Source organism: Nerophis lumbriciformis, linkage group LG30 (assembly GCF_033978685.3).
Source record: "Nerophis lumbriciformis linkage group LG30, RoL_Nlum_v2.1, whole genome shotgun sequence".
Taxonomy (NCBI): Eukaryota; Metazoa; Chordata; class Actinopteri; order Syngnathiformes; family Syngnathidae; genus Nerophis; species Nerophis lumbriciformis.
In genome coordinates, this window is record NC_084577.2 from 12,464,051 (window position 1) to 12,486,912 (window position 22,862).

The window sequence follows — 22,862 nt, forward strand, 5'->3', positions numbered from 1 at the left end:
ATGCACACCCACATAACATGCTAATTGATTGTATTGATTTATATGATATATTTGATTATGATGTATCATTTAAAAGGTCTGTGCTCTGTACATGAATGCATACATTATAAACAGTGATGGATCTGTGTGCTCATTACAAGATGATGACATAACAATTGCATTAGCAGACGTGCTGTGAAATGCTACATCATGTTGTGGAGGTGTACAACCTCTTGTGCTAATAAAAATCGGTAATAAAAAAATGCATTTTTTTCCACATCTTTATTCACACCAATTACATATGGTATCGATAGCAAATATCAATAATCAATAATCATATTAATACAATCTTAACAATATACATCCCTCGACACAACGTACTTTCCTTGGTAGAAGAATCATTAAATATTGTTCTGGCTTTTTAAGAGCCATGTTATTGTTATTTTAGTGTTATTGAAGTAAATATAAGTATCTTCTTGCATTTTATTTTATAAAGGTTTGAGTGTTTCTTAATGATAAAGGTAAAACGGGTGTTGCATACTTAATCTCTGCTATATGTAACATCATGTGGGTTCATTTCCTGTTTTTGTCTTTGCATCAATCACTCTGTCTAGGAAGTGACAGAATAGCTTAGTTGCTTTGACAGCAATATGTTTATACAATTTTAGATTGGACTAGGATGTTTGTAATAGGGAAAGGTGTTAATGTGTCTTGTATTCATGTTAGCATTTAATCTAGCTAGTGATTAGCAAGCTAGTTTGAGTTTTTTTAAAGTGCGGTGATAAATTAAGCTTTTACAATAAATACAATTTTAAATGGTAATACTAGCCATTGGGATTTTTACCACAGATTTCCAGTAATCCAGTAATTTTCCAGTAATTGTCAACAAAACACTATATCTTACAGCAAGACACACTTCACACATCAACGCGGCCTACGCAGCTCTGCAACTCTTTTGTCTTGAACTCTCTGTAACAAGCAAACACCACAACCCCCTTCAGTCTAATTCCCAATTCAGAACCATACACAATACTATTTTCGCTACATCATCATGTAAAATCAGAAGAATTGTCTGTTAACAGTAGGACTGCAACTAACGATTATTTTGATAGTCGATTAGTCAACGATTATCTTCACGAGTCGTCGACTAATCAGATAATAAAGCGTACACATATTTGATGGCTGTAATTTTTCCATTGACTTCTAAATGCAGCTTAAGTTATTTTAGGCATGTGCTTACGGACAACAAATATGACTAAATAATTCATAAATATGTATTTATACTGTAACTCTGCTGCTCATTCAGCTATTACAAAAATGTAAATGACTAATAAAATGTTGTCCATTTAAAAGAAAAGTGCTAAAAAAAAGTTTAACCTTGTTTATGTATTTAAAAAACAAATAGAAGCAATGAAAACAAACAACACACAAAATCTAATTTCCTCAAAAGGAAAATAATTTTATGATGTTTGGTTTTAGCACTCTAATAGACTCAATGTGTAGAATTGTATCTTTGATTAATTATTAAAAATGTTGGCTATTTAATAGATTGTATGTTTAATCTTATGATACCTCTGCATTGGCGCCTGTGTATCTCTCTCTCTGTGTGTTTGTTCACGCGTGCACACGCGGTTCGCGTTTGTTAAAGTGCTTTTTTTGACGGCATTGCAAATAGACTCAATGTGTAGAATTCTATATTTGATTAATTCTTAAAATGTTGGCTATTTAATAGATTGTATGTTTAATCGTAAGATACCTTCGTATTGGTGCCTGTCAGTCTCTCTTTGTGTGTGTGTGTGTGTGCGCGTTTGTTAAAGTGACTTTTTTTTTCAACATTGCAAATTGACGCTGCTTTAAAACATACTCGAATTGATGTTGACAAAGCTGGGTGACTTTGGCTAAAATGATAGTTAAAGTTATTTTTCACACAACTTCGTCTCACTCTTGTTTGCTAGCTAGCAAGTTAGAAGTTATCACTTATCGAGGTTGAGTCCGCATCCTGCCTCCAAATATCAGCCATCGAGTTCAGCTTTAAATGCTCGCGTATCAGAGATGTACTGCCATAAAAACAAGGTCAACTTTGCAAAATGAGCAAGGTAATGGTGTTTTAAACAAGAATAAGAGGAAATATCCTCAAATTTTACACGTGGTTTATATGCAAGTGGCAGTGCGGACCGTTTCCGCCCGGAAAAACACGAGTGATGACGTCACAACTATTGTCGACAAATATAATTGTCAGCCACAAATTTTGTTGTTGACATTTGTCGACATTGTCGACTAATCGTTGCATCCCTACTTAACAGTAGTCAGGCTGTCCAAAGGGGCGTCGACATTTCACTGTAGTAGATTATTGGGCGTTATCGGCAGCAGACAGGAATACATTATTTTACAATCTTTACCCTGCTGCTACTCAGCTTTGATGATGTTGAAGATAATGTCATTCTAAGAGGTGCAGAGACACCAATACCACATTGTTACGACACATTGACGGGTTAACACCATTTGAGTGTACCAACAGTTACAAATGGCAAGATAAGCAAACATAACTATACATACTATAATAATCAGGTAAACAGAAAACAATTCCCACCAAAACTTCCCACCAATAAAAGACACGCTACATTAAAAAACAGGCCACATTAGGTACAACACAAAGTACAAAATGTACACCAGGTTAATGTTATCACACTCCTTGTACTCACTGTCGAGAGAGCCGCTGGTGGTTTGCTGTCTGCCTCTTATGGGGAGCCTCGACTGATTACTGTAGGCTGATCTGATGCACCCTTAGTAGGATGCACTGATTGGCCTGGTTAGACACACCTGGGCTGCACCTCCAGGTGTGTCAGCTATTTGCAAAGAGACAGAACAGAAAAAACAACCATACACACAAATACACTACGGGACGCAACACACAGGCACACAGTGTTTAATAAGTCTTAACTTGGTGTATATCTTTGAATCACCTTGGCAACAGGTACAGACAGAGCTGTTATTGCGGCAGGGGAGAATGCATTTCTGCCAGGAAGATCTAAAGAAACAAGAGGATGGAAAAGAGGATAATTTAAACAGAGAGAAGAAGGCAAGAATGTGTCTGCGCCAGGAAAAGCTACAGAGAGAGGAACAGGAAGAAGAGGAACAGTTAGTAAAGGAAAAGGAGAAAAGAATAAGTTTGCGCCAGCAGGAGCTAAAGAAAGAAGAGGAGAGGGAAATGGAGTTGTTAAAAAGGGAAAAAGAGAAGAGAACACATCTTCTACGGGAAAGGCTGAAGAGAGAGGAAGAGGAAGAGGCGCAGCAGTTAAAGATGGCGAAGGGAAATAGAATCTGTGTCCTCAAGGAGCGGCTGGGTGAAGAAAAAGACGAAAAGTTGAAAAATGATCTGAAGCGAAGGACACAAACCCAACAGGACGCGCAAAAGAAAATGGAGCCGATGGAGCAATTAATGATGGAAAGGAGGAATAAAAAACTTTTTGATGAGAACCTGAGGAGGGAGGATGGCAGCAAACCATTGAACACAAAAATGGAAACCAGAGCACATCATAGCCAGGAGGAAGAAGATAAGGAAGAACAGTTGAAAAGTGACCAAGAGGAACTCAGTACGGAGGAAGAAAATGATGCTGAACAAATAAAAAGGGAAGAAAAGTCAAGAGCACACATATTCCAAGAGGAGTTCTCTAGTGACGAAGAAGAGGAGGATGAGACGTTTAAGAAGGATAAAGACATCCAAAGTCGGGAACAGCTCAGCAGTGAGGAAGAGGAGGTGGGACAATTGAAGGTGGAAAAAGAGAGAAGAACTAGCTGCCGCCTGGAAAAGCTAGGGAGAGAGGAAGAGGAAGAGGTGGCACGGTTAAAGAGAGACATTTTCAAGAGAAAAAGTTTCCTCCTAGCGGAGCTTTGTGCAGACTTTAAAAAAGAGCTGCAATTGAGAATACAATTCTCCCACGACGAACTGAAAAGGGAGGAAGAGGAGGAGCTAGAGAAATTGAAGAGGGAAAAGGAAAGAAGAATGCATCAACAAAAAGAGAAGCTGTTGAGAGAAGAAGAGGATGAGGCAGCACAATTAAAGAAGGAGAAAGAGAGAAGAATTTGTTGCTGCCGCAAAATGCTCAGAAGACATGAAGAGGTAGAAGTGGAGCAACTTAAGCAGGAAAAAGAGACGAGAATGCAACGCCACCTGCAACAGCTTGACAGAGAGGAGGAGAGTTTCTTGAAGAACGACAAGAACTTGAGAAAAAATCTCCAAAAGGAGCCGAGCAGGGAGGCAGAAGAGGCTGAGCGATCAAAGAGGCAAAAAGACCTGACATGTCTTCGCCAACAATTACGTCCAAAAAGGGAAGAAGAGGAGGATGAGCAGTTGAGCAACGCAACTCGAACCCGGCTTTGGCAGGAGGAACTAAGGAGAGAAGAAGAAGAGGATGAAAGGAGAAACTTTAACTTACCACAAGACAGACTTCTCAGAGAGGAGGATTTGGATCAGCTAAATAAGGAAAAAGACAGGAGAATGAGGCTTTACAAGGAGACGCTGAGGAGAGAAGAAGAGGAGGAGTTGGAGTTTTTGAAGAGAGAAAGTGTGGCCAAAGTTCATTGTCACAAGGAAGCACTAAACAGAGAGGAAGAAAAAGAGATGAAGCAGTTAAAGACAGAAAAGGAAGAAAGAATACGTGTTTTCCAGGAAGAGTTGAGGAGAGAGGAAGCCAATGAAAGGGAACGATTAAAGAGGGTAAGGGAAAGGAAATTGTCGCCTGGCCGGAAGGAACATTGCATAGAGGAAAAAGGAAACAAGGAGTTAACAAGGGAAGAGACAAAATTGAAGCGCCAAGGAATGGATCCGAGAACAGAGGAAGAGGAGGCAATGCGGTTAATGAGGGAAGAGATGCTCTGCCATGAAGACTGTAGTAGAGAAGAGGAAGAGGAATTAGAGGTCTTGAAGATGGATATTATGAGAAGGTGGCTGCAACAAGAGAAGGGGGGAGAAAAGCTCGAGCAGGTTGGTTTTAAGAAGGAGATTGAGGCAAGAACACAGCTCCTCCAGGACGGGCTAAGTAAAGAGGATGAGAATGAGGGGCTGAAAAGCTGCCAAAAGGAACTGAGTTCAGAGGAAGAGGAAATGGATGAAGCAAACCAGTTTAATAAGAAAACAGAAAAAGGCAACTATCACTGGCCGCAGGAGCTCGAAGGGGAGGATGAGGAGCAAGTTGAGATGAAAAATAGAGAAAAGGTAATGAGAAGACAATTCAGTTGGGAGGACCTGATGAGTGGAGAAGAAGAGAAGGTGGAAGAGTTTATTGGAGTAAAGGACAAGTTAATGCAGCAAGAGCTAAGGATAAAGGAAGAGAGGGATGTGAACGTTTTAGCTAGGGAAAAGGAAAGAAGAATTCATTCTGGCTCAGAAGAGTTGAAGAGAGAAGAAGTGAAGCAGTTAGAGAGGGAACAGAAGAGTAGACTCGGGATCCACCTGGAAGAGCTGAGAAGAGAAGAAAAAAATGAGGCAGATGAATTAAAGAAAGAAAAGGAAAGGAGAACATGTCGTCTCCTGGAAGAACTGAGGGAAGAGGAAGAGGAGGAGGCTGAGAGGTTAAAGAAGGACAAAGAAAAGAGAATGCGCCTCCTCCGAGAGCAGCTGAGGAGAGAAGAAGAGGGAGAGCGATTGAATGGAGAAAATGAAAGAAGAATACGGCTTCAGCAAGAGGAACTGATTGGACAGGAAGAGGAGGAGTGGTGTAGGATGGACAAGGAGGAACAAATGCGACTTTACCTGGAAAGACTAAGAAAAGAGGAAGAAGAGACAGGAGAGCAATTGAAGATTAAAAAGAAGAAGACAATGCAGAATTACCAGGAAGAGCTGAAGAGAGAGGAAACGATGCAGGTGGAACAACTACGTAAGGAAAAAGAGAAGCGAATAGGTCTTCTCCTGGAGGAGCTTAAGAGACAAGACGATGAGCAACAGTATAAACTGGAGAAGGAAAATAAATTGCATGACTGCCAGGAAATGCTGCTGAAAGAGGAAAATGATGCCGTGGACATCTTTAAGAGAGAGAAAGAGAAGAGAATTAATCGCTGTCAGGAGGAATTCAAGCAAGAGGAAGAGGAGGAAGAAGAGCGGTTGAACAAAGAAAAAGAAAATAGAATACGCCTTCTTCAGGATAAGCTGAAGGAAGAGACAGAGGACTTGATGGTAAGATTGAACAATGAGAAGGAGCACAGGATGCGTCTTCGACAAATAGATCAGAAGGGAGAAAAAGATGAGAAGATACTGAAGACTGAATACAAAGAAAGGCTGAGGTAGGTTCATCTTCATATATCATCCTTATATAGCATCTGGCAAAGTGAAGAAGTTACTTTTACCCAACTATACCAAGTAGATTTTTGGCGATTAGTAAGAATGGGTCCCAAAACTCACCAAGTTTTGTTTGATACCGTCACACGTCACAGCATTATTGTGAAGACACCGTGGTATCTACAATACTGTTACATCCCTAGTAACTACCGTTCATGCCATTATGGCACCAAGTTTCAGTACGCATTCGTAGTAGTGAGGTCCATAGCTGGTGGGGCACTAACTTTTGAGTCAGATTTACAAATTGAGTAGCTCAAATTCACCATTCAATCAACAGTATGCACATTGACTGCTGGTAAATATCTCAAATAACGCAATTTCAATTGAGTTTATTGCCAATCTTTCACACAAAAAAATATGTCAAATGTTACCAATACACACAATAAATTACCCGGCAGTGGATTCTGGTCTGAAGTTAACATACGCTCATCATGGGCTTGACCGTCTTATTAATAGTGGGTTTTTTTGCTGCCCTTTTATGTGAACAGTTCTTTTTCGAGGATGGGTGGATTATATGTACAAAACCCAAAACTAGCGAAGTTGGCACTTTGTGTAAATGGTAAATAAAAACAGAATACAATGATTTGCAAATCCTTTTCAACTTATATTCAATTGAATTGACTGCAAAGACAAGATATTTAATGTTCGAACTGAGAAACTTTTTTTTTTGCAAATCATTAATTTAGCATTTAATCGCAGCAACACATCGCAAAAAAGTTGGCACAGGGGCATTTTTACCACTGTGTTACATGGCCTTTCCTTTTAACAACTCTCAGTAAACGTTTGGGAACTGAGGAGACACATTTTTGAAGTGGAATTCTTTCCCATTCTTGCTTGATGTACAGCTTAAGTTGTTCAACAGTCTCCGTTGTGGTATTTTAGGCTTCATAATGCGCCACATGTTTTCAATGAGAGACAGATCTGGACTACAGGCAGGCCAGTCTAGTACCCGCACTCTTTTACTATGAAGCCACGCTGTTGTAACACGTGGCTTGGCATTGTCTTGCTGAAATAAGCAGGGGCGTCCATGACAACGTTGCTTGGATGGTAACATATGTTGCTCCAAAACCTGTATGTACCGTTTAGCATTAATGGTGTCTTCACAGATGTGTAAGTTACCCATGCCTTGGGCACTAATACACCCCCATACCATCACAGATGCTAGCTTTTCAACTTTGCACCTAGAACAGTCCGGATGGTTCTTTTCCTCTTTGTTCCGGAAGACACGACGTCCACAGTTTCCAAAAACAATTTGAAATGTTGACTCATCAGACTACAGAACACTTTTCCACTTTGCATCAGTCCATCTTAGATGAGCTCGGGCCCAGCGAAGCGTTTCTGTGTGTTGTTGATAAATGACTTTGGCTTTACATAGTAGAGTTTTAACTTGCAGTTACAGATGTAGCGACCAACTGTAGTTACTGACAGTGGTTTTCTGAAGTGTTCCTGAGCCCATGTGGTGATATCCTTTACACACTGGTGTCGCTTTTTGATGCAGTACCGCCTGAGGGATCCAAGGTCTGTAATATCATCGCATACATGCAGTGATTTCTACATTTTCTCAGAAACTTTTGATGATATTACTGACCGTAGATGGTGAAATCCCTAAATTCCTTGCAATAGCTGGTTGAGAAATGTTGTTCTTAAACAATTTGCTCAGGGATTTGTTCACAAAGTGGTGACCCTTGCCCCATCCTTGTTTGTGAATGACTGAGCATTTCATGGGGGCTGCTTTTATACCCAATCATGGCACCCACCTGTTCCCAATTAGCCTGTTCACCTGTGGGATGTTCCAAATAAGTGTTGGATGAGCATTCCTCAACTTTTTCAGTCTTTTTTGCCACTTGTGCCAGCTTTTTTGAAACATGTTGCAAGCATTAAATTCCAAATGAGCTAATATTTGCAAAAAATAACAAAGTTTCTCAGTTCGAACGTTAAGTATCTTGACTTTGCAGTCTATACAATTGAATATAGGTTGAAAAGGATTTGAAAATCATTGTATTCTGTTTTTATTTACCATTTACACAACATGCCAACTTCACTGGTTTTGGGTTTTGTACATGTAACGAGGGAGGCGCTGAACATTGAGTCCAAGTGGACCATGCTCCGTGCCTTTATTGTCAGGGCAACTGATCGAAACTGTACCTGCTAGGTGGTTGGTGCCTGCTGTGGCGGTAATCCCAGAACCCGCTGGTGGACACCAGTGGTGAGAGATGCCGTCAAGCTGAAAGAGTCCTATCGCGTCCTTTAGGCTCATGAGACTCTGTAGGCAGCGGACAGGTACTGACAGGCTGTGCGGCTTTGGCTGTTGCAGAGGCAAGAACTCGCACATGGGAGGAAAAGCCATGGAGAACGACTTCCGGACTTTTTCAAAGCAATTCTGGACCACCATCTGCCGCCTCGAGGAGGGGTGCACTGTCAACACCATGTATGGTGGGAACGATGTGCTGCTGACCTCAACTGGGGATGTAGTGGATCGGTGGAAGGAATACTTTGAAAATCTCCTCAATACCACCTACACGTCTTTCAATGAGGAAGCAGTGCCTGGGGACTGTGGTAGGCTCTTCTATTTCTGTCCTGTAAGGAGTGCTCAGAGAGTATTGGGTATCAGACTGCCAGGCTGTGGCGGTCCTCTCCCTGTATGATCAGTGTCAGAGCTTGGTCGACATTGCCGGCAGTAAACCAGACCCTTTTTCTGTGAGGGTTGGACTCCGCCAGGGCTGCCTTTGTCACCGGTACTGTTTACAACTTTTATGGATAGAATTTGTAGGCGCAGTCAGGGCGTTAAGGGGATCCGGTTTGGTGGCTGCAGGATTAGGTTTCTGCTTTTTGCGGATGATGTGGCTGGCTTCATCTGGCTAGGATCTGCAGCTCTCACTGGATAGGTTTGCAGCTGAGTGTGAAGCGACTGGGATGAAAATCAGCACTTCCAAGTTTGAGTCTATGGTTCACACCATCTCAGGGTTGAGGATGAGATCCTGCCCCAAGTGGAGGAGTTCAAGTACCTCGGGGTCTTGTTTACAAGTGAGGAAAAAGTGAATCGTGAGATCGACAGGCGGTGCGGCATCTGCAGTGATGCGGACCATGCATCTGTTCGTCGTGGTGAAAAAGGAGCTGAGCCGGAAGGCAAAGTTCTCAATTTACTGGTCAATCTACATTCTTATCCTCACCTATGGTCATTAGCTTTGGGTTATAACCGAAAGGACAAGATCACGAGTACCAGCAGCCAAAATGAGTTGTGTCTGTTCGGTGGCGGGGCTCTCCTTCGAGATAGGGTGAGAAGGTTTCTCAGAGCAAAACCGCTGTTCCTCCACATTGAGAGGAGCCAGATCAGGTAGTTCAGGCATTTGCTCAGAATGCCCCCCAGATGCCTCCCTGGGGAGGTGTGTAGGACACGCCCGATCGGTAGGAGGCCACAGTAAAGACCCAGGACACATTGGAGAGACTATGTCTCCCAGCTGGCCTGGGACGGTCTTGGGATCCCCCGGGAAGAGATGGATCAAGTAGCTGGGGAGAGGGAAGTCTGGGCTTCCATGCTTAGGCTGCTGTCCTCGCAACCCGACTTCGGCTATGCGAAAGAAGATGGATGGATGATGGATTATACAGAGTACATCTTCACTTCACATGTACAATTTTGCATTTCTTTAGCCTTTTTCACAAATTTTTACACATTAGGGTAAAATCAAAAATCCCATTACAGTTTTGATTTCTTTCTTTTTTTAAACACATAGAATACATACGCTAGTGTGCTGTAGCACCTATGCTAAGTAAAGTTCCTTGAATGTAAAAAATAAATCACAACATGCTCATTTCCAGACAATTTACATATGGGTTGCGTTATTGTCAACGTCAAAACATTTGGTATTAATAGACATTTTATTTTGTTTATATTTTTACCGACAAAAGGTTATCGTCAGTTTCCATGTGCGTAATGTGCAACAGTATGCAGCACAATGTGCAGGTATTCTTGTAGTTTAGTTGTAGTTTCCATACCTTCTATTTTCTGCCACAGGCTTAGGCTCGCCGTAGGCACGCAGATCAAAAGTGTGTGTCCCATCTCCCCTTTGGGTTTCATGTTTTTGTTTACTGTTAAAAAGTCATCGCCCACTTTCCCTGAAAACATTTGCATAGACAATTTTTACTTTGGAACTAGTTTTAAGGGTCTGATGAATACTAAGGCTGTGTATATGTACATCCTGAGGTCTCTGCGACAGTGTATTCTGGCCAAGAAAAGAGAAGAGGAAGAGCTGTTGAACAAGTTATCTGGCCGGAAAGAATTACCTCACTCTGTGCAGAAGGATCGAGAAGAAAAAGAAATTAGGCTCAGGTCAGACACACACGATTGTACAGACACACACATCGTTGGAGACAATTTCTTTAAGGCTCATTACATTTTTATTTCATTTGTAGTTGTTAAGTGTTAAGATTGGTCAGGGAAGGACAAATAAATGGTTTCAATTAAAAAAATGAAGTCTTAAAAGGGGTATTATAATTTTTTTTGATAGATTTAAAGGTTCCCTATTATGCAAAACAACTTTTCTAACATGATGATACCTGCTGTTCCTTCATATATTTGGATCTGCTATTTAAAAACTAAACCATGGAGGTATTGCAGAGATATTTATAAAATAATCTTGCCTTCCTTCCCACCCGCACCAAACGAGCCGTTATAATTTGTTTCCCCAATTGTGACGTCAGCGGATTATCTACAGTATATATGGTAGAAATTTACCCGAACATCTTTGCGCGAATCTGCTATTTTTAATTTATATTTGTTGAAGTTAAAAGTAACAACACATTTTTGTTTAAAAAAATAGGGAGATCTACTGGATTACAAACAACAAATGTTGCCTATGGATTGCTACACTAAATCAGGGGTGCCCACACTTTTTCTGCAGGCGAGCTACTTATCAAATGACCAAGTTGATTTACCTCATACACATATACAGTATATACATACACATATATATGTATACATATATTCATACACACATATATAAATATAAACATATATATCACATATATGTATATATGTTCACATATATGTATACATACAGTATGTGTATGTATGTATATATATATATATATATATATATATATATATATATATATATATATATATCCATCCATCCATTTTCTACCGCTTATTCCCTTTTGGGGTCGCGGGGGGCGCTGGAGCCTATCTCAGCTACAATCGGGCGGAAGGCGGGGTACACCCTGGACAAGTCGCCACCTCATCGCATATATATATACAAACCCCGTTTCCATATGAGTTGATGTGTTAGATGTAAATATAAACGGAATACAATGATTTGCAAATCCTTTTCAACCCATATTCAATTGAATGCACTACAAAGACAAGACATTTGATGTTCAAACTCATAATATTCATGGCTGCAACACGTGCCAAAGTAGTTGGGAAAGGGCATGTTCACCACTGTGTTACATCACCTTTTCTTTTAACAACACTCAGTAAACGATTGGGAACCGAGGAAACTAATTGTTGAAGCTTTGAAAGTGGAATTCTTTCCCATTCTTGTTTTATGTAGAGCTTCAGTCGTTCAACAGTGCAGGGTCTCCGCTGTCGTATTTTACGCTTCATAATGTGCCACACATTTTCGATGGGAGACAGGTCTGCACTGCAGGCGGGCCAGGAAAGTACCCGCACTCTTTTTTTACAAAGCCACGCTGTTGTAACACGTGCTGAATGTGGCTTGGCATTGCCTTGCCGAAATAAGCAGGGGCGGGCGTCCATGAAAAAGACGGCGCTTAGATGGCAGCATTTGTTGTTCCAAAACCTGTATGTACCTTTCAGCATTAATGGTGTCTTCACAGATGTGTAAGTTACCCATGCCTTGGGCACTAATGCACCCCCATACCATCACAGATGCTGGCTTTTGAACTTTGCGTTGATAACAGTCTGGATGGTTCGCTTCCTCTTTGGTCCGGATGACACGATGTCGAATATTTCCAAAAACAATTTGAAATGTGGACTCGTTAGACCACAGAACACTTTTCCACTTTGCATGAGTCCATCTTAGATGATCTCGGGCCCAGAGAAGCCTGCGGCGTTTTTGGATGTTGTTGATAAATGGCTTTCGCTTTGCATAGTAGAGCTTTAACTTGCACTTACAGATGTAGCGACAAACTGTATTTAGTGAGAGTGGTTTTCTGAAGTGTTCCTGAGCCCATGTGGTGATATCCTTTAGAGATTGATGTCTGTATTTGATACAGTGCCGTCTGAGGGATCGAAGGTCACGGTCATTCAATGTTGGTTTCCGACCATGCCGCTTACGTGGAGTGATTTCTCCAGATTCTCTGAACCTTTTGATGATATTATGGACCGTAGATGTTGAAATCCCTAAATTTCTTGCAATTGCACTTTGAGAAGCGCATTATGAAGCGTAAAATACGACTACGGAGAACAGGGACTGTTGAACAACTTAAGCTGTACATCAAGCAAGAATGGGAAAAAATTCCACCTAAAAAGCTTAAAAAATTGGTCTCCTCAGTTCCCAAACGTTTACTGAGTGTTGTTAAAAGGAAAGGCCATGTAACACAGTGGTAAAAATGCCCCCGTGCCAACTTTTTTGCAATGTGTTGCTGCCATTAAATTCTAAGTTAATGGTTCGAACATTGAATATCTTGTCTTTGCAGTCTATTCAATTGAAAGGGATTTGCAAATCATTGTGTTTTGTTTTTATTTACGAATTACACAATGTTCCAACTTCACAGGTTTTGGGTTTTGTATGTTCCCTGACCACCCCTTTTACTGAATTGTTTATATTGCGTGTATAATGCCACCAACTGTATGTATGTATCTGTGAGTTCAGAGAGGACCGAGAAAATGTTCTCAGAGAGATTTGCCTTGCGCTAGAAGAAGAACGGCTGGTCGAACATGGTATGATAAAAGCTCAAAGGAGGCCGTACTTTGAGGAGCTGAGGTCAGAGTCAGACGATGAGCTGCAAGTACTGAAAACCAGACTACGTGAAGAGCGAAAAGAGGGCCTGAAATTTTTATCACAGGAGGTACAATAGTTAATTATGTTGATGACTGAACCTTTTTAGAGTAGTTATCTTCTAAATCATGGATGTCAAAGTCAAATACATCAGAGGGCCAAAAAAACAAATTTGCTACAACCCGAGGGCCAGAGTGGTTCAATGTTTATTAAAACATATTAAAATGATTGCACATAACCTATTGAACCAAGGCCTATCACAGTGTACTATATTTTATTTAATGATTAAATGAATAATCCAACATTTTTGTATGGCTCTATCACTAATTTCAAGTGAAAACATTTTTCAACAGGCTTACAGACAAAAACAAACTTCCTTCAAAGCAGGCGGCTATGGCCTAAGACTAATGAAATATCATCCCGGGAGCCATAGATAATTAATTTGCGGGCCTTGACTTTGACATCACTGTTTTAATCCATCTTGAACTGCCAAGTTGCAGCTGTGATTGTATTTTACTCATGTCACCATGAGTGAAAATGTGACCCAACAGGCACGAGAGAATATGCTGGGTTCGAGCTTCTGCAGCTCTTTCGATCCACTGGGTGGAACAGGTACAGTATTACTCTTCTTTTCAAGTAAAAATAAAACAAATATAAAATAATAAATATCCTTTTTCATCTTTCCTCAATAGTTTTGGGGTTCCAACATCACATATTAGGTGGTTTGGGACCAATTCATGTGAACACCTCCCATTTTTCATCCTTGAACCCAACTCTGTCTCTTGCTCTCTCAATGCCCGCCTCTGCCAATTGCCCTGCTTATAGACCCATGCATCCCTCATTGAGTACTCCCGAGCATCTTCCCGGACCCGTAAGAACAGCTGCCTGTAGCGACCCATTCATCTCTGCTCCCTACATAACAAATCCTCTGGGGTACTGTGATCAGCTGAGCCTAAATAACTTTAATGAGATCACAGTTCATCGATTCCAAAAACAAAGCGCAAACTGGATTCCTTTTGTACACATATAAGAAAATGAGAATAGTCTTGTATAGCCCATTGGATATTACTTGCAAAAAAGCTTACCATTACTGAATATGCATGGTTCAAAGAACTAGTCAGAAGCTCCTCTCCAGCACATCCTCTGATCTGCATTTGTAATTGAAGATTCACGTATGTCAGTCTATTGGACAGTTGAAACCAAAATTGAGCATTTTGGCATTGACTTGGCCAAATGCTGATTATGACCCCAACGACGCCTTCCTACAATTACATTTATTTTTGTTTTGTTTTTTCTGCTGTGGATACAGGAAGGCTTTACTGTATTGAAAGACCAACGAACAAGCCCATGTACGGTAGATTATTGGATAAGATCGTCCTGGCTTTAACACTGAAGATGGCTAATGGATGGTTCTTCAAGCTTGACAATGGACAACAACAAAGGACTGACTCAAAAAGAAGGACATTATGATGCTGGAGTGGCCAACCAGCCTCCAGACCTTAATCCTGTTGAACGTTTGTGGAGGGATTTGAAACTGGAAAGTGACAGCCCCGTTGAAGCCTTCAGGATGCGAAGGATATCTGTAAGAGTGAACCAAAATCCCTCCTTAGATATGCTTAAACCTGGTGACCTTACAAAAAAGGTTTGACCTCTGCTTGCCAAATCTTTGCTTGAGAACCAAATATTTATAATCACTGAATACAAATTATTATATATTTTTATAAACTTTATTTTAATGGTTTTCCAGATTTTTTTCATATATATTTGTATTAACTTTGTTTTAATGGTTTTCCAGATTTCTTTCATATATATTTGTATTACGTTTATTTTAATATTTTTCTAGATTTGTTTCAGTGTTAAAATAAATCTTTTATAAAATTGTTTTTTAATTTAATTTGTGATTAATTAATGATCATTATTATAATTGGAATACAACACAGTATACCAATTTTAGACAGACAAGAAATACCAAAAGCCTATTTGTGAAAAATTAAATACAGTGGTACCTCAGTTTTGTACACCCTACTTTTTGTGTGATTCTTTTTTTTCTACAAATATTTGCCCAGATTTTTGTATACTGTCTCGGTAATTGTACAGGCAAACATTGCGCGTAACCATCACCAACAGGCAGCTGCCTGGGGTGCCATCTGTTAATAGGGAAGTTTAAAAAAACAATAATTGTCATGACTTAATGTCGCGAGTCATGTCTTGTTTTGTGTTTTCCTCAGCATTCCTTTCTATGTTTGAGTCCATTTATGTTCCAGCGCGCTCTGATTTTTACTTGTTGCTAGGTTTGGCGACACCTGCCTTTTGTTTATTGATTAGCGTCCTCACCTGCTTTTGACCTAAATCACTCCCCTTTATCTGGTGTCTCTCAGCCTTAGTTGCTGGATCAATGTTCGCTGCACGCTATAAGTTACGTGTTTGGTTTGCGTCTTCCTTCAAGTACATGCTATCTGCTACATCCTTCCGTTATTTTTTGTCTCGTAAAATTAAGTGTTCTTACCTGCACTTCGTCTCCTGGTAATCCTTTGCATCGTGAGAAATGAGACCAGCAATACAACAAAATCGTGACAGAGTGATCTAGCCCCATTAATTATTTCTCGCAAAGGATGAGAAGCACAGGATCCTTTTTGAGTTTTTAGCAGATGTACAGCAACCGTGGGTTTGAGGAGGATTTCGAAGAGGAGACTGAAGAGGTCTCTTCCGAGGCGATGAGTGTACGGCGCACTCATGGCGCAGGTGAATAGCCGCTACTTTTCCCGACCTCAGCGCGGCCGGAGGTCTTCCCCAGCACGCTCCCCAAGTGATTCTTCCCCGGGGCGCAGGTGAATGAGGCAGAGAGCCGGTGGTGATGGTAGCTGTGCAGCTGGTGACACAAAGCTTCACCCAGTACCAGGCCACCTCTTCACCAGCGGGGACACCATCACCTTTACCTCCAGAGGTACCCCTACCGCCAGTTCTTCCTGCCAATCCGCAACATTCTGAACATTCTGACAAACTAGCAAACCATGACACCATGTAGAAGGACAATATTGATTCAATATATGCCTGACAAAAGCTTGTCAGCATGGTTATATCTATGTGAAGACGTGACCGTTTTCCCAGGCAGTGAAGACTGTCCCGTTTTACACACAACCTAGCAGTTCATCTTGAAGGTAAGATTTGAGTCTATGACCGTGCCAAGGTATTTGTAGCAGTCCACACTGACCTTTATGACTGCGGTAGGTCTGGCATTGGTGTGGGTTCTAAAATCAATAATCATGTCCTTTGTTTTCGATATGTTCAGCTGTTGAAAGGAGTCCTCACACCAGCAGACAATCATTAACAACAGGACCATAGCTGGACTCATTTCCGCTAAGAAGACTGACAATGACCGTGTCATCTGCAAATATGACTATAAAGTCCTCTTAGCATGCTTACTCTGGTGTGTTTGTACGGGATAAAAAGAATGGCTAAGAGCACACATCCTTGAGGTGAGCCAGTTGAAGAGTGTGATAACTCAAATACCATTCAATTTGACTTGATGGGATCGATTAGTTAAAACAATCTAAAACCCAATCAACCACAATCCTTGATCAGCCTCACCGAGGTTGGCTGTTGTTAAAACCAAATGAAAAGTCTAGCCTGGGTTTCATTTCCCATCCATCACTCCTCTGTGTGCCCTATAGGCAAACTGCATAGGGTCGAGTAAATGCTCGATTTCTGTTAAGATGAAACCTCAAGTCTTTCAATACATTTCACCAAAAGTGAAGAACAACCGGCCTTAAGTAATTCAAGGCAGTAGGTCTGCTGCTTTTAGAGTACATAGATAATCGTGATAAACTTACTGTGTCATGAGTTTAACTTAATTCACTTTTGTGACCAAAAATAATTACTACTCCACTTTAAAAAGATTAAGTCCTTTACAGTTGGGTAATTATAAATAGGTTAGTGTTTTTATACCTACCATTGTTCTCTGACTAATTTTACTTAATCAAATATTTTCTAACTTTCCACCCTACAAAACTACAAAAGTAGGTATGATTCCTGCTGATATCAAATTGGATCAATATGGGTATCTTAGCAGAAGTGAAAAAGATTGGGACATCCTCAGCGCTCATACAATCATTGATGGCATGTTCGCTGCTATGGGTCACACTCCTGCTGCCTCTCATCCTGCTGTGCGCTCTGCAGAGCGCACCGCGAGCCACGCCCACAGGCGTTTCCTCTCAGTCGCAGGCAATCTGCAATCAACATACCTGCCCGTGATGAGGAACCTGCCTTCATAAGCCAGCGCGTCTTGAGATCCAGTGCCAGAAAGTAGGTTCTCGTACCCGTACAGTAAGCCAATACGTCTCCAGCCTTCTCGCATGTGCTATGTCTCGCTCTGTGTTCCATCCCCTTCGTGTTCATTGTCTCACGTGTTGTGTCGTTCTCCAGCTTCCTGTCGCCCTTCCTCGTTGTCGAGCTGCGTGTCTCGTCTCCCTGGATCCCCTCTGGACTTCCTCTTGCCTCTCTGGACTTCGACCTCACGCCTGCCTACTGACCACGACGCCTCGCTCCAGTCTATCGACTTACGAGCCTGCTTTGCCCCCTTTGGACTTCCGCCTCAAACTCAACACGCACCATCAACACCCGCTGGTAACAACTCTTATAGTTCACTCACATACTCGCACTATATATATTTGGATTACGCACACACCTCGCGCACATATTCTGCTGTCAATAAATAGAAGTCACTGTCTCACCGCCGTCTTTTCCCGCTGCACCGTCACTTTCGCAAGGCTAACTAGCTGGCTAACGTGTTGCCATCCATCATTGTTATTGGTACTAAACATAAGAACTTCTGGGTATTGTGTTTCATCTTAAAATTGTTGTGTTTGACCCGTCGGCACATTTTCACTTTGGCCCTTGAAGGCAGAAAAGTTTGGTCACCCCTGCTCAAGATTGTCCCTCTGTGCACATGCTTTTGTCGTGCCCCTCCCTAGCGGAGTTGTTTCGCTGTTGTCCAATAAAACAAAAGGTTACTAAGTGTGTGTTTAGGACAACAACTCACATTCCTCCCTCTCCCTTTGTTTCGTTCCTGGCACCTCTTCCCACCATCAAAACCAATTAAGATACCCGGGTGTGTATTTGCAAAGATAAAACATACGGTGTAATCGTTATGTTTTGTCTTCGAAAAGAGCGAAGTGAAGAGAAAGTGAGATTCCCTTTGCATTCCACTCTGCTTTAAGGTGGAAAATATTCCCCTAACAATATTCCACGGACTCAAGTACCCAAACAAATAATCCAATACATTGTTGACTCAGTCCTTGTTTTTTTTATTGATTACGTCTGCAAACTAAGCCACCATGGTACCAAAGATGTCATGATCCGTGGCCCGGATCATGTTTTGTTTATTTATGTTCTGTTAGTTTTGGACTCCCTTAGTTCCTGTTTTGTGCACTTCTGGGTTTGTTTTGGTTTCCATGGTGATTAATTGGGTTCACCTGCCTTTGGTTAGTGGTCGGCACGCTCACCTGGTGTCGACCACTAATCAGAGAGCTATTTATTCTCGTTACTCGCCACACTCGGTCTGGCTTCATTGTTTGCTTCATGCAACAAGTTACGTTAGTATTTCTTGACTCCTAGTTTATGCTTCCTGAGCTAAGTGGTTACCTTACCTTCCCGTGTGATCGGCACGTTTTTCCTTTTGCTTGTTTCCTGTTTGGCTACGATTTATGATACATAAATCATCTCCTACCTCACGCTTTCGTCTGGAGTCGTCCGTCTGCATCCCGGGAGAACGACGGCACAGTAAGATGCGACCCACACGTAACAAAAGAAGTGTGCTTGTGCCAGCACTTTGATAAGGAAGGTGAGAAACACTATTGAATTCAAGAAAGAACGTATAGATAAGTACTACGGTGGTACCCGAGTGGCTCAACGCTCATTGCAGTCTTTGCCAACAAGCCTTAAAGGTAAAAGTGATGTTAAAGGTTGACTTATGCATTTTATTCATCATTTATATGTTTTTTACATTGTTTGTTAGATACAAAACTATACAGTAATTAGTCTATATGGATTTGTCTTATTTCTTATGAAAACAATTGCTTTGGTTTTAGTACGAGTCGGTCTTTGTCTGACCTTTTGGAACAGATTAATACAAATGTATGTACTAACAAACACATAGGTTTGTTTGTTTGTTTGATTTCATTCATTTAAGGTCAAATAAAAACAACACAACATTTGAAATAACGAAAAAGAGCAGAAAGAAGTATAACTTACAATATCTGCCCCCTATTTATACAGTTGCAACATTTGTTGATCAACTCAAAAGCTATATGTATTGATAACATACATATTTCATAACATACAACAAAATAACTACACATGGAAACAATAATTTACTCCAGATCATATCTTTTCATCATCATGATTTTAAATTTTTTTTATTACAGCAGGAAATTTAGATTGTTTTATTTCACTGTCAAGCGTACGTGCCAACCTTGAGACCTCCGAATTCGGGAGATTTGGGGCGGATTGAGGTGGGCGGGGTCTGGGTGGGCAGGGGCGGGGTTAAGGGGGAGGAGTATATTTATAGCTAGAATTCACTGAAATTCAAGTATTTCTTATATATATATATATATATATATATATACATATATATATATATATATATATATAAATAAAATAAATACTTGACTTTCAGTTGATTCTAGCTATACATATATACAGGTAAAAGCCAGTAAATTAGAATATTTTGAAAAACTTGATTTATTTCAGTAATTGCATTCAAAAGGTGTAACTTGTACATTATATTTATTCATTGCACACAGACTGATGCATTCAAATGTTTATTTCATTTAATTTTGATGATTTGAAGTGGCAACAAATGAAAATCCAAAATTCCTTGTGTCACAAAATTAGAATATTACTTAAGGCTAATACAAAAAAGGGATTTTTAGAAATGTTGGCCAACTGAAAAGTATGAAAATGAAAAATATGAGCATGTACAATACTCAATACTTGGTTGGAGCTCCTTTTGCCTCAATTACTGCGTTAATGCGGCGTGGCATGGAGTCGATGAGTTTCTGGCACTGCTCAGGTGTTATGAGAGCCCAGGTTGCTCTGATAGTGGCCTTCAACTCTTCTGCGTTTTTGGGTCTGGCATTCTGCATCTTCCTTTTCACAATACCCCACAGATTTTCTATGGGGCTAAGGTCAGGGGAGTTGGCGGGCCAATTTAGAACAGAAATACCATGGTCCGTAAACCAGGCACGGGTAGATTTTGCGCTGTGTGCAGGCGCCAAGTCCTGTTGGAACTTGAAATCTCCATCTCCATAGAGCAGGTCAGCAGCAGGAAGCATGAAGTGCTCTAAAACTTGCTGGTAGACGGCTGCGTTGACCCTGGATCTCAGGAAACAGAGTGGACCGACACCAGCAGATGACATGGCACCCCAAACCATCACTGATGGTGGAAACTTTACAGTAGACTTCAGGCAACGTGGATCCTGTGCCTCTCCTGTCTTCCTCCAGACTCTGGGACCTCGATTTCCAAAGGAAATGCAAAATTTGCATGGTTGGGTGATGGTTTGGGGTGCCATGTCATCTGCTGGTGTCGGTCCACTCTGTTTCCTGAGATCCAGGGTCAACGCAGCCGTCTACCAGCAAGTTTTAGAGCACTTCATGCTTCCTGCTGCTGACCTGCTCTATGGAGATGGAGATTTCAAGTTCCAACAGGACTTGGCGCCTTCACACAGCGCAAAATCTACCCGTGCCTGGTTTACGGACCATGGTATTACTGTTCTAAATTGGCCCGCCAACTCCCCTGACCTTAGCCCCATAGAAAATCTGTGGGGTATTGTGAAAAGGAAGATGCAGAATGCCAGACCCAAAAACGCAGAAGAGTTGAAGGCCACTATCAGAGCAACCTGGGCTCTCATAACACCTGAGCAGTGCCAGAAACTCATCGACTCCATGCCACGCCGCATTAACGCAGTAATTGAGGCAAAAGGAGCTCCAACCAAGTACTGAGTATTGTACATGCTCATATTTTTCATTTTCATACTTTTCAGTTGGCCAACATTTCTAAAAATCCCTTTTTTGTATTAGCCTTAAGTAATATTCTAATTTTGTGACACACGGAATTTTGGATTTTCATTTGTTGCCACTTCAAATCATCAAAATTAAATGAAATAAACATTTGAATGCATCAGTCTGTGTGCAATGAATAAATATAATGTACAAGTTACACCTTTTGAATGCAATTACTGAAATAAATCAAGTTTTTCAAAATATTCTAATTTACTGGCTTTTACCTGTATATGTGTATATATATATATATATATATATATATATATATATATATATATATATATATAATACTTGAATTTCAGTGTTCATTTCTTTACACATATGCACACACATAACACTCCTCTACTCATTGTTGTATTTGAAAGTGCAATGCTTTGCAGCCAGTAGCACAGCCTTTGAAGGAGCATAGGTATGGGCAGCATCTGTGAAATTTAATTTGCAGGAAAGAAGTGAGTTTAGGGTTGAATTGTCCATCCTCGTTCTATTCTGTCACTCGTCGCCATGACTGTCTCTTCTTCGTTCTTCTGCTTCGTCTCCTTGTTGTGTGTGCAGTTGTGCACTCTCCAAAAGCAGTAGATGTTATAACGTGACTGGGCCGGCACGCTGTTTATCTGAAGGAAAAGCGGACGTGATGACAGGCTGTCCTCACTCATGTCCGCACGGACCTGGAGGGGGCGTGCCTTAAGTCCGGCTGGAAATCGGGAGAAATTCGGGAGAATGGTTGTCCCGGGAGATTTTCGGGAGAGGCACTGAAATTCGGGAGTCTCCCAAAAAATTCGGTAGGGTTGGCAAGTATGCTGTCAAGATTGTTCCATAAACCATCCTCTTTAATTGAAATGCTTCTCTCCCTTATTCCCGTTCTAAATCTTGATTTAGTAAAGAGCTCAGTTCCTTTCAGATTATAACTACTTTCTCGTTTAACAAAGTTGTCATAATTATTGTACTCTACCAATTCATCAGATTTCAAAGAGTTAAACTGTTTGAATATTGGATTTGCTACGCTCACATCCACAGAAAGAAGAAGAAGATGCAAGAGCATTGTGCTGAATATTCTTGTGCAAATCGACGGACCGTGAAAAACAGGGAGCGTGGATTACTTTCCACAAGTAAGAGTGAACTTTGTATTATAACATGTTGTAGTTTGTGAATCAGTGTTACGGTACAGGGAGAAGAAGACGGCACAGAATGCAGGGACATAGTTTTAGCTTTATTTATTATATTTAAAAAAAGTATAGGGTTTGAAACTAATCCAAAATGAGTATCTGATGAGTGTTACCGGAAGTGTTGAGCGAGGTACGGAAGTCCAAGGGGGAAAGGCAGGCTCGTAAGTCCAGAGACAGGCGGAAGGTCAAGAGCAGGGGCGAGGCGTCAGAGTCCGTGTCCAGGCGGGAGGTCGAGATCCAAGAAGCAGCCAGGGAACCAGAAGTAATAAGGGGAGACGAGACACACAGCTCGGGACGCGTTTTCATTTGTCATATGCACAATTAAATAAAAGTGTTTTCAGCCTGGATTTGAACTTTGCCAACGTTGAG

General features: G+C 41.0%; 1 protein-coding gene across 13 annotated transcripts in view; it reads left to right on the forward strand.

The window, feature by feature from the left end:
• Window positions 1–15,223, forward strand: part of LOC133572676 (uncharacterized) — a 73,223-nt gene extending 58,000 nt beyond the window's left edge. For 9 of the 13 annotated variants that reach the window (XM_061925555.1, XM_061925551.1, XM_061925552.1 and 6 more), the window contains 5 exons: window positions 2,954–6,258; window positions 10,515–10,640; window positions 13,147–13,342; window positions 13,824–13,884; window positions 13,965–15,223. In XM_061925555.1, the coding sequence (XP_061781539.1) occupies window positions 2,954–6,258; window positions 10,515–10,640; window positions 13,147–13,342; window positions 13,824–13,884; window positions 13,965–14,302 (4,026 nt within the window). In that variant the 3' untranslated portion in view covers window positions 14,303–15,223. Of the gene's footprint in view, window positions 1–2,953; window positions 6,259–8,627; window positions 10,664–13,146; window positions 13,343–13,823; window positions 13,885–13,964 lie in introns of those variants that run through there. The other 4 variants (XM_061925556.1, XR_009810567.1, XM_061925564.1 and 1 more) reach the window with 4 other exon arrangements.
• The last annotated feature ends 7,639 nt before the right edge of the window (window positions 15,224–22,862 follow it).